This window comes from Schistocerca gregaria, chromosome X (assembly GCF_023897955.1).
Source record: "Schistocerca gregaria isolate iqSchGreg1 chromosome X, iqSchGreg1.2, whole genome shotgun sequence".
In the NCBI taxonomy this organism is placed as follows: Eukaryota; Metazoa; Arthropoda; class Insecta; order Orthoptera; family Acrididae; genus Schistocerca; species Schistocerca gregaria.
In genome coordinates, this window is record NC_064931.1 from 611,614,398 (window position 1) to 611,627,661 (window position 13,264).

At 40.5% G+C, this 13,264-nt stretch overlaps 1 protein-coding gene across 1 annotated transcript in view; it reads right to left on the reverse strand.

The window, feature by feature from the left end:
- Window positions 1-13,264, reverse strand: part of LOC126298627 (dual specificity protein phosphatase Mpk3) — a 175,771-nt gene that overhangs the window by 31,122 nt on the left and 131,385 nt on the right. Inside the window, exons 2-3 of the mRNA XM_049990036.1 lie at window positions 4,495-4,652; window positions 1,852-2,061 (exon numbers count right to left, since the gene is read on the reverse strand). Coding sequence (XP_049845993.1) covers window positions 1,852-2,061; window positions 4,495-4,652 — 368 coding nt within the window. The remainder of the gene's footprint in view (window positions 1-1,851; window positions 2,062-4,494; window positions 4,653-13,264) is intronic.

Below are 13,264 nucleotides of genomic sequence, written 5' to 3' on the forward strand. Positions count from 1 at the left end.
ATAATGGTCATTTCTTGCTTTGTTGCTGTGTCTGACAAAGTAATCCATTATTACACTGGTGGGTGACAATTCTTCAGAACATTGCCCTCACAGAATGTTTGGGAAACTGCATAATGAATGATACTTGCCAGTTGTTACTGACATGCTGCCGATGCAGTACATGAATAGATGTAAGTAAATAAGATAAAATGCTTCAAATTTTTGAGTGTATATAGTGATGGATAATAATGAAAGGAGCATATTACTAAGCGTCTCAAACAATTAAGTTTAGCCACATTTGCTTTTTGTGTAATTGCTAGTCTTGGAAACAAATGTATTACTCTACTGACATATTTTGTACATTTTCACTCAATATTGTCCTATGTAATAATTTTCTTAGGTACCTCATCACTTAGAAAGTATTGATTGCACAAAAGTGAGCCCTATGAATAATATGTGGTGTTAACCTGTGGTCATCATGTAGATATTTCAAGGACCTAGCCATTTTAACTGTGTCATTACAAAACTTGTGGAATTTCATAAATGATTCATCAAAATTTAAGAAGAACTGAGACATTCATAGCTACAACACTGGAAAAAAATTGCCTTTATTATCCATTATTAAAGCTGCCAATGACTGAATATATATAAACAACATGAAATATTTGACAGGTAGGAAACCAAGTTTTAAATCTAACCTAAATAATTTCTCCTGGACAACACCTATTCCATGGACAAATTCCTATTTAAAAATAGATGCATTTTAAAAAACAACTTGTTTAAGTGTAGTTGCACAATCAGGACTACAAAATAATGTGTTCATTAATGTCAACACTAATCATGTATGCATGTGTTGTAAACTGATTCATTTCACATTATTTCAATAAAAGAACCATTCACATGTTCTACAGAATGGGTAAGCGAGTAATTAACAAACTAACCTGTTAAGTCACATTTCTTAGGGGGGGCCAAAAGTGGCATACTTTGATGTGCCTGGCAATACACTCAAAATTAATTATGTCTTACACACAACTAAGAACATTACATATTATAGGGCCACACTTGAGTCTGGTTGCAGATTTCATCAACTCCATGCAAATTTAACTTTCAAGGGCCATGATGATTTTTGTTATTTCATATGTGGTTGTGCAAAAGATCTTAATGTCACTTTATTTCTCTCATGTTGCTTCTTCAGTGTGTTAATTTGCTACCTCTTTTGAAATCCTTAAACCAATTTCCTGAAATGTTTTGGATATAATTATATAAACACCTGCTACACATGACCACTTAATTGAAACAGAGTCATATTGTGTGGCTCACTTGTTTGTCTGTCTTTTAACAAAGTTCCATTCTCATTTAGTTTTACCATCTCTTATGTAAATTTTTGAAAAATGTGCATACAGCTTCATTTTTCTGAAAGTTTTTCAATATTTTACAGAACTGTTTGTGTGATTAAATTACTTCTGGATCCTTATTTTTTCAGACTATTTTGTAAAGTCCATTTTCTTTCAAAAGATATTTAGATACCTTTAAGCATCCAAGATTTCCACGAAGACTTATAGCACTGTATTGTGGAAAGTGCTTCCAGAATGGTTTAACCTCCTTATTAAGTCAGAGGGTTAATTATGAGCTGGCATTAAGCTCACTGTGTACTTCATCGCAGTCTTTATTTTTCTTAAGATTCCTCTAAAATCTTTCATTGTTTTGTCATTAATCACATTCATTATGTTCTTTGAATAGCACCTATCATAGGGCAACAGCCACATGCAGCGTGAATTTTAAAACTACAGTGATGTTATTCTTACATGAAGTCATGACATTTCTACTCATAAAAAAATTAAGTGTCTAATTTGAATTTCACTTGTAGTGTACCTGTATGCTGTGCCTGTTTAGTGACTCCCTGTCCTCTGAATTTGATGCATTGCCCAGAAATAAGTGTGGAACTATCTCAACAGGGAAGTCTCGATCTTCTTCTAGACCCAAGGATGAATCACAGCGGTCATCTGAATCTGAAGAGTCTGTGCTACTTGTGGCAGCAGAAGATGAACTACCACAAGAAGAACCCAAATGATGGTGCTGCCTCTGAAACAAGAAATAAAAGTCATCTTTATACATTGAAACACATAAATAAATATTCTTAAGCCAGCTGAGAGGCTAAACAGTAAACAAATTTCTATGTGTTATATTGTGAAAAAAATAATGATACCCAATACTGTAGTTAACAAAGTCACAACGGTATTGACGTGTTGTTCATTCTTCCATTATCTATTACACTGTGACAAATACAAAGTGAATGCTGCATGGGTATAGCAAGAATTCTGATTATATGAGCGCTACAATACAAGTTTCATACCCTTCAGGCAGAGAGATTTTCATGGATGGCAGAATATTAGCAACAACTAATTTTTAATAATGAGAATGGGGATTTTTTTTAAGAACACTCCACAACATAGCTGTCAGAAGTGGATTTTCTAGTTTCATAACCAGAGCTTCCATTACTCTGCTTTCCCTTAACTCTGGTCCCTCATTACACCTGAGTGATCAAAGTGATACAAAGTGCTGTAAATTACACACTCTCGATTAAGATGAAGTGAAAATTCAACTCATAGTGTCTTCTGATCATATGTGAAAATTCTTGGGTTTATACAGTAGATCTGTGAATCTTTTAAATTGGATATATTGAAATACCAAAACCACATGGAATCATTTGTATACAGCAAACAGAAATTCATACAAAGCTGGTGAATTTTTGTACAGAGTATGTTCTCTGACTTTGAACAAGATGAGTGTAGCTGTACCTTAAGGAGACCTGAGAACACAACCACATGGAAAACATCAAGAAAAGATGCAATATGGTAAAGGATGGCCAATGATTGAGAATTTCAGAGACATTTCAGGTGAGTGGTGGAGAGAAATCACTATGAGAGAGCTTTGTTCAAGATCAGTGATAAATTTACTGAATTATAGTAAAATGCAAATGCACAAAAAATCTCTCTGCAATGCTTGAAACATTTCTAAAAGAATAACTAATTCTGAGCACCACTTGGTTATCTTGTTTTGTAGGTCAACTGCTTCTCATTAGAAAACAAATTGCAACTGAAGCAAAAATGGTAGGCAGTAACCTATAGAGAAAAGGAGCAGCACATTTAATATGTGAGGAAGGTGTTTTTTGTGTTTTGAAGCAGTCTTCTGGTTAATTACCTTGCAAGGGGCAAAGCAGAAACTGTCAAGTACTGCACTAGTCTTTTAGATCAACTGCATGAGAATTACAGTGAGAAGAATCCTGCTTTGCAATTTTTTTTATCTTCCATCGTGACAATGGAAAGTGCTTCAACAATGGGAAAACAAACTTTTTTCCAGGTCTGGCATGCCATCCCCATATATTTCCATCTTTTTGTACAACTAAAGAAATTTGTGGCTGAGAGATGTTTTGAGTCCAACAGAAGTTTCATGGCAGCTGCAGTTGGAGTATCAGAATCACAGAGAATCCCACTTCTTCACTAGAGATTACCACAGAGAAAACTGTATGAAGGACACTGACCTAAAATGAGACTCACCAACAAATAGTGTAAAAACAGCGTTTCACTACCTGTCAGAAGACTTTTCACCTTGCATCTCTCTTCCGCACAACATTCTTGTTGAAGATATAGGAAGTAATTATGGATTCCTCTTTCTCAGTTCTCCAATTTTTCCTAAGTTACTAAATATGTTTTGAAAGTGCATTAAATAACATTCTGTGTACAAAGTAAAAGTCAATTTCAAAATGTTAAAATCATGACTCGACTGACAAGCTAATGATTGCTTACCTTCAGGAGAGGCAACCCTCAGTACTGTTGACAAAACAGATCACAACACTTTTACTCGTTAGACCAACCGATTTCTTCTAGGAGGAGATAGAGATTTGCTGGTTTGGGGAAGATGCCCCTAGGTTGTGGCTAAGCAATATCCTTTCTTTCAGGAGTGCTAGTCCTGCATAGTTCGCAGGAGAGCTTCTGTAAAGCTCAGGAGGTAGGAGGCAAGGTACTGGCGGAAGTAACGCTATGAGGATGGGTTGTGAGTCGTACTTGGGTAGCTCAGTTGGTAGAGCACTTAACCGCGAAAGGCAAAGGTCCCGAGTTTGAGTCTCGGTCTGGCACACAGTTTTAATCTGCCAGGAAGTTTAAACTGAGCTACCTGTCCCTCCCCCTCCACTTTCAACATCCCTTTTTCCTTCCTGCAGAAGGAGCCTACAGAAACCTATGGTTGTTCTGAATGGCAGGAGAGCTTTGGTCTATTTTCATGTGCCTCCCTTTCCACCTTCCAGTTTTAGTACAGAAAACAGAAATAATGAAACCACAAAAGCCAGTGAGCTTATGGAATCTGTATGTGTATGTCTGCACCACCCATGTTTTCTGTACATGCAAGTGATTATATCCTGCGTCTTGTACATTATACATTTATTTATCATTTCTGGTGAATAATTCCCATCTACTTTCAGAAATTACTTGCTGATATTTATAATTAAGTAATCCAAACCTTGCAGGTCTGCAATGCTGGTGAAATCCGTAGGCTGCGGAGCCCCATGAGAGGCACAGCAACGGACTCAGCACCTGGGCCAGTGCTCACATCACCTGCCAGCTCACTGCAACTGTCACACCATTCCGGGTAGCAAGAGCGAAACTGAGAGAAGCCACCTACAGAAACAAAAAGACCAAAATTACCAAATTACAGAGCAATTTTCTTTACACATCTTCATCATTACTCACTTGAAAACCACAACATGGGAACATAATTACATGTTATGTGGATAATTGTACTGTCAAATATTTAGGAAGTAAAATCTAAAATTAAAATAAAAGGTATGTGACCACAGTGTACTACAATATGATTATTCAAACTAATAGACTGAGACAGCATGACCATTCCTGAAGGATAGCTGAGGAATGATAATGAATAAATTTTTCAAACAATTTAACCAGTATGTCAATGGCAGACAAAGAAGGTTCACAAATTATGCAACAAATTTTGGTAGTTTCAATTGAATGTACTTCAGACAATGACAAAGACACAGTTCTATCCACTCAGAAAATTGTTAATGAAATACTAAACAGGACTATGTATCTGTCCCCCGAAGGTACACCAATAGCAATAATAAACCACCTCTTTAAGTCATCTGTTTTACAAAATGGCTCTAAGCACTATGGGACTCAAAATCTGAGGTCATCAGTCCCCTAGACTTAGAACTACTTAATCCTACTTAACCTAAGGACATCACACACATCTATGCCTGAGGTAGGATTCGAACCTGTGACCCTAGCAGCAGCGTGGCTCCGGACTGAAGCGCCTAGAACTGCTCGGCCACAGCGGCCTGCCTTCTACTTTACACTGAAGAACTAAAGAAATTGACTAATATCATGTTGAGGCCCCGCAAGCATGCAGAAGTGCTGCAAGATGATGTGGCATGGGCTCAACTGATGTCTGAAGCAGTGCTAGAGGGAACTGACACCATGAATCCTGCACGGGTGTCCATAAATCCATAAGAGTACGAGGGGAGGGAGATCTCTTTGGAACAACATGTTGCAAGGCATCCCACATGTGCTCAAAAATGTTCATGCCTGTAGAGTTTGGCAGGCAGTGGAAGTATTTAAACTCAAAAGAGTGTTCCTGGAGCCACTCTGTAGCAGTTCTGGACATGGAAAAATCCTGCAGGACACTGCAACACCTCACAAGTCTGTTGGAATGCACAATGGACATGAATGGATGCATGTGATCAGACAGGATGCTTATGTATGTGTCACCTGTCCAAGTCCTATTTAGATGCATCAGGGGTCCCATCTCACTCCAACTACACATGCTCCACACCATTACAGAGTCTCCACCAACTTGAACAGTCTCATGCTGACATGCAGTGTCCATGGATTCATGAGGTTGTCTCCATACCTGTACACACCCATCCACTCGATAAAATTTGAAACGAGACTTGTCTGACTAGGCAACATGTTTCCAGTCATGAACAGTCCTATGTCGGTGCTGATGGGCCCAGGCAAGGTGTAAAGCGTTGTGTCATACGGTCATCAAGCGTATGTAAGTGGGCCTTAGGCTCCACAAGCCCATATCGATGATGTTCCATTGAATGCTTCACATGCTGACACTTGTTGGTGGCCCAGCATTGAAATCTGCAACAATCTGTGGAAGAGTTGCACTTCTGTCACATTGAACAGTTCTCTTCAGTGTCATTGGTCCCGTTCTTGCAGGATCTTTTTTCTGGACACAGCGATGTCAGAGATTTGATGTTTTAGCAGATTCCTGATATTCACAGTACACTAGTGAAATGGTTGTAGCATCACTCGTGCACAGACTATAACACTACATTCAAACTCACTCAAATCCTGATAACCTGCCATTGTAGCAGCAATACCCAATCTAAAAACTGGGCCACACACTTGTTGTCTTATATAGGTGTTGCTGACCGCAGCACCGTATTCTGCCTGTTTACGTATCTCTGTATTTGAATATGCATGCCTAAATGTGACTGACTTTGGAAACTTTTTATCTACTCCAGAATCACATCCAATTCTACTAGGGAATTTACTGTGATATGAATGTACTGCAGTGTGCTAAAAAATAATGCCTCCAAATCTGTTAATGTAAAAAATCTTACTCACAAGCTTCATTAACATTCTACATCTTTATTCTTCATGTCTACATATTTATTTCTCAGCACAGTCACCCTGGCAACAAACACATTTCTCCCAATGAGAGACCATTTGTTGATACCATCACTGTAGAAAGTTTGACTTTGTTGAAGGAGCCACAACATCACTTCTACTTGCACTACTTCATCACTATAAAAGAAAATTCCTTCAATGTATTCTTTAAGTTCTGGAAACATAAAAATTGGATGGGGCCACGTTGTAACTATACAGATGACGATCGATGGCAGCGAACCCAAGGGGTCAGATTATTGTTAATGTTGCAGCACTTGTGTGTGGTCTGGTATTGTCATGCTGAAAGAGAGGCTACTCCTGATGTGGATGAACTCTTCAAATCTGCACTGTCAGTTTTTTGGGGAGTTTGCAGTATGTAGCAGAGTTGATGGTGTTGTCTTTTGGCACAAATTTGAAATGCACCACACCATGAAGATCCCAGAACACTGTGAGGATGACTTTGCCTGTCAATGGCCAGTCTTCAACTTCTTTGTGTCAGTGATCCCTTGAGGCAGCACTCCATTGAGGCTCTCTTGTTTTAGGGTTCGAAATAGTCAACCTAGCTTTCATAGCCTGCCACAATGTTGTTATGGATACCATCACCTTCAGGCTCAAAGCTGTACACATCTTCCATTCTTCTGTGGATTTCAGTTGGAGGCATATTTTCTGGCATTATAAACTCAATTACAGCATGGTGTTCGTCATGCACTTACATAGGTACGTGACACACTGTCATATTACATGCTACAACTCAGAGGCCTCTAGCGGCAGATGGTTGCAACTCGCATCAGTGAAGTTGGCAAGCTGACCGAGTAAAATTCATGACATATTAAGAACAGAATAAAAAACTCTAATGCATTAAGTTTCAACACGTCCTTATATGTTGTGTTTTGCAGATTAAGCATTATCTGAACTCTAGAGCATTAAGCTTGGAACTTTGAGTACTTGCATCTTGTTTAATACAGACACTATGTTTCCTAATGGCAGCTTTTTAGATTAGATGGTCTCAATAAAGGCAGAAAGGGCTTACGACTCCAAGGGTGCAGGATGAACACAGGATGAAGTGAACAATATAGCAACAATCAAAACTGTAGTCTTAAACTGTCAAAGCTGTGTAATTTCTTAGATGATCCCGGCGATTCATTGTCATCTCATTGAGATCGGTTGTTTTGCTTGTGGTCCACGTCTTCCCAACACAGTCTCAGGGAACACCTGATGAAGACGTCGAGTTACGGCGTCGAAATATCGTGTTGGGAAGACGCGGACCACCAGCAGAAAACCCAATCTCGACAAGATGGTGTAGCTATGTTGGAAAAGAACCAGCGCTCCAACTGCGAACGGAAAGCACTGAAGCTCAAATTGTTACAGGGATGGAAAGCTGGCTAAAGCTAGAGATAAGGTCACCTGAAATTTTTATAAAGCACCTAACAGTGTTTAGGAAGGCTCGATTAAACTGGTTCCTTCTACCGACCCAACCCCGTCCACCACCCACCCAACTCAGATGATACAGTTTCTGAACAGTTCAAAGAAAATTTTAGTCTCATTTCAAACAGGTATCTCACTCATACAATTATTGTTGAAGATGACTTCAATCTACCAGCGATACGTTGGTGAATATACAATGTTAAAGCCGGTAGTAGGCATAAAACATCGTCGTAAATGTTACAGAATGCTTTCCCCGCAAATTATTTTGAACGATTAGTTCAGGAGCCCACTTGTTGTCTAAATGGTTGCATAAAGATACTTTACTTCTTAGCAACAAAAAATCCGGAGCAAATAGGGTGTGTCATGACGGATACAGGGATTGGAGACCATAAGATCATTGTAGCGACGCTGACCACCGAAACATCCAAATCCACCAAAAGTAAACGCAAAATATATTTAAAAAGCAGATAAAAATTAATTTGCATCTTCTTAAGAGAGAGCCTCCACTCCTTCCCAATTAACTACGTAAGTTTAGACGAGACATGGCTTAAAAATCAAAGAAACCGTATCTGAGGCAACAGAGAGATTTAAACCAAATAAACTAATAAAAGATGGTGCTAATTCCCCATTGTACACAGAACAATTCAGAATATTATTAGAGAAGCATCGAAAAAAGCATGCCTGACACAAAATTTCCAAGACTGGCGGAGTTTTGCTGAAGCTAGAAACTTTGCACGGACTTCAATGTGAGACGCTTTTAATAGCTTCCAAAATGAAACTCTGTCTCGAAATCTGACAGAAAATCAGAAGAGATTCTGGTTGTTCGTAAAGTACACCAGCAACATGACACAATACCTTCACTGTGCGATACCAATGGTAATATAACCGATGACAGCGCCACTGAATAGATGTATTCAACACAGTTTTCAGAAATTCCTTCACCAAAGAAGACGAAGTAAATATACCATAATTCGAATCGAGAGCAATTGCCAAAATGAGTAACTTAGAAGTAGATATCCTCGGTGCACCGAAGCAGCTTCAAGCACTTAAAAAAGCTAAGTCTTCCGGTCCAGATAGCATACCAGTAAAGTCTTTTCAGTGTATGCTGATACAATATATAGCCCCATACTTCGCAGTCGTATACAACCGCCCGCCCGACGAAAGATCTGTACCAAAAACTGGACACCAGTACTCAAGAAAGGAAATAGGAATAACTCTCTGAATTATACGCCCATATCGCCAACGTTGATTTGCAGTAGGATTTTTGAAACGTATACTGTGTTCGAACATCATGAATTACCTCGAATGTAACGGTCTACACACAGTCAGTGCGGATTCGCAAACTACCGTTCTTGTGAAAAACAATTAGCTTCTTATTCGTACGATGTAATCAGTGCTATCGGCAGAGGATCTCAAATTGATTCCATACTTCCAGTAGGATTTTGACAACGTTTCTCGTGCGTGATTGTGGAGTATCGCTTCAGCTGTGCGACTGGATCAGAGATTTCCTGTCACAAAGGTCACAGTACGTAGTAATCGAGGGAAAATCACCGAGTAAAACAGAAGTGATATCGGGCGTCCCCCAAGGAAGTGTTATATGCCCTGTGCTATTTCTAATCTAAATAAAAGATTTAGGAGATATTACGAGCAGCCCTCAGACTGTTAGTGGGTGATGCTGTCATTTGCCGTCTAGTAAAATCATAATAAGATCAAACCGAATTGCAAAATGACAGACAGACTGGTGCGAAAAGTGGCAATCGTTTCTAAACAGGGAAAGTCTGAGGTCATCCACATGAATGGAAAACGAAATCCGTTGAATTTCGACTAAATACCAAGGTATCACAATTACGAATAACTTAATTTGGAACGATCAAAGATAAGGTTGTGGAAAAGGCGAAACAAAGACTATCTTATACGGGCAACTTAGAAGACGCTGCAGGTCTACTAAGAGACTGACTGTACTACGCTTGTTCGTCTTCTGATCGAGTGCTGCTGTGCTGTATGGGATTCTAACGAGACAGATTTGCCGGAGGACACAGAAGAAGTTGAAAGGAGGGCAGATCTTTTCGTATTATCACGAAATAGGGGAGAGAGTGTTTCGTTGTGGTGAGATATTTTATACGAATTTCAATCAATAACTTTCCTCTGAATGTGCAAATATTTTGTCACCAACGTACATCGGCAGAAACGACAATCACAATAAAATAAGAGAAATCAGTCCACGTCTTACCCACGCAACTAGAGGGCAAATCCACGATACCTACTTCTACTTGGGCATGTTCTGTTCTTCCCATGCCTGAAAAGGAAAATTAAAACGGCTGCCGTCCATGAATCTGGTAATTTTCCAAGTAAGACCGAGAAGGACTTCTTTGGTATTCCATGAGAAACATTGCAACATGCTGTAATGGGTTTCGTCCTGATCTGGTGACATATCCGCTGTAATCCAGCTCCGACATTGGGAATTGGTAGTTGTACACTCCATTAACGGTGGAAATTAAATCCAAACTGCTCTTCTCAACAGCTGCTCGGTAGCATCAGAGGACTGAATGCTAATTGTCAATAGCTGTGATTCCAGGGTTATTCTTCGGCATGGTCTGGGCAACGTCTTCACCGCCCTTTCTCAATATGGCACTACCGTGGCACCTTACATCTCTAGTCTAACGCGAACGAAGGAAGCTCTCTGCAGATGTCCGCCCGCCAGTCTGCACACCAAGGGGGCAGGCGGCTGCCTTCATAGCTGACCATGGAAAACAGCCACCCATACGTAGAGTTTGTCGTAATGTTCTAACAGAACAAGATGAGTACACTGTGTCCAGTTTGCCTTGTTGAGCACTCACCTTTGGAGATTTCTTTCGGACACTGATTTGTCTGCTAAGCGTCTGATTGCCGTCAAATCGTGTGCGCCCGACGCATGAAATTTCATCTCAGAGTTCGTGGAAGCGTTGCTATTATGATGTGCCACCATTTGAACGGTGTTAAGTAAGTACTCAAACGCGTTGCAAACAGCCGCTTGAGTAACAAAAATATCGGTGAGTGGAGTTGGCTGACTATCACGAATTGTATTACCAGACAGAGCGTACATTGTGCAGCAAACCAGTTCGATTCTGGACAACAACCACAACTACCAACCCACCAAGAATTATAGAAGTCGTCGCCCCTACAGATGTGCCCAAGCTCACTGGATCGCTGACTGAGCAAAGATTAGCATGGCCTCGCGCTATTAATTAGGTGTCTTTAATTTAGTTCGTTTTGTGTGTATAGTGATATACTCGTCTCCCCGTCCCGTTTTTATAATATCTACGTTTTCTGTGTCTCCAGTAACATTTGTGATTAAAAGTAGGGATGGTTTGTCCTATAAACGCAAGACAATTAGTTGGAACGTGGCCTGCAATGCCCAATTCGTAGGAGTCCACAGTTATTGGGCAAAGTAACAAACTGCTTTCTTCCAGGAGTATTAGTCCCGCAAGGTCTCAAAAAATGGTTCAAATGGCTCTGAGCACTATGGGACTTAACATCTTAGGTCATCAGTCCCCTAGAACTTAGAACTACTAAAACGTAACTAACCTAAGGACATCACACACATCCATGCCCGAGGCAGGATTCGAACCTGCAACTGTAGCGGTCGCGCGGTTCCAGACTGTAGCGCCTAGAACCGCTCGGCCACCGCGGCCGGCCCGCAAAGTCTGCAGAAGAACTTCTGTCAAGTTTGAGAGGTAGGAGACGAGGTATTGGCGGAAGTGAAGCTTGTGAAGGCGGGTCGTGAGTAATGATTGGCTACTTAGTCGGTAGAGCAATTGCCCGCGAAAGGCAAATGTCTCAGGTTTGAGTCCCAGTGCGAAACAGTTTAACCTACCAAAATGTTCTTTAAAACTGTAGCTATAAAAGCATGAAATACGAAGTTAATTGATCCAAGACTAACTAGCGGAATAACAAAACGAATGGTGATTGTAAGCTCGCTGCACAAAATATTGTGCCACTCTCAAAATACTCTGTTCGAAAGAATTATTGGAACATGACTTTGGACGTCTGCTATACGCCACTGAGAAATAACTGAGGACTGGGTGCCGTATTACATTATATCTTTACCTTTCATAAAATAAGTACACAACAAAACATCATTACATTCTCGATCGTTTACGTAAAAAGAACTGAAATGTCCGACAAGGGTCGAAAACAGAGTAGAACCACTCATCATCCAGTAATTCTGGGAGCTTTTCATCGGACTTTGCGAGCTTCAAATAACAAGCATGCAGCCCGTGAGCGTTTATCACTGCCTGACACCCACACCGCATGCTCTGCGTAAGTCTATGGAGGTCACCGTGCGGTATCTGTTCCCCTTCTTCAATGAGAGCGCACGAGAGTTCTTGCAGATTAATTTATTTGTTATTTTCTTTTAGACTTATCTATATGAAAGAACAGACCGAACGTTGCATATGTATTGGCGTGAATAAAGCACTTAATATTTTAACATAATGTCAAATGTGTTAGTAATAACCAAGCATTATTTTATTAGAGTTCTTGGAGAATCTGTAGTGGAATAGGACGAACACGAAAACGAAAACGTTTAGCTTGTCCTATAAACAGATTATGGGCTTTAGATCGGGACTCACAGTCCACCTTTTCATTAGTTCAATGTCCACGTTTCGCAAGACATCCTCCTTGCTGATGCCCGCCGATCGGTCCCGGCATTAGAAGGAATTCAGAGCCACCACTGCATGCAGCAAACAGTACATAGTGTGATAGGATCTGTTCGACCTACTGCGTCGCGATAAGGCGACCATGGACAATGACAAGATCCGCAAGGCTGTCAACAATGATGTCTCTCCACAACATTACAGAACCTTGGAAACCTGTCGATTTCCTGCACATCTGGGAGATACCGCTCACCACGGGTCTCCACACACGAACACGGCCATCACCCTCCGTCAGTGAATGTCTGGACTCGTCTGAAAGTAACACGTTTCACCATTCACAAAGTAACTTGTTCATTGCAGTCTGATAGGACGGAGCGGATCCAGTGGCCCTTCTGAGATCATCTTGCAGTTCTCTGGCAGTATCCGTGGGACGTCGCGACGCACAGATGGCAGGATATCAGTCTTCGCGTGAGTTGAAACGCGTCGGTGACTTTGTTCAACCCGCCTTGTGTACTGATCTGTCTCCCTGTAACGTGCCCA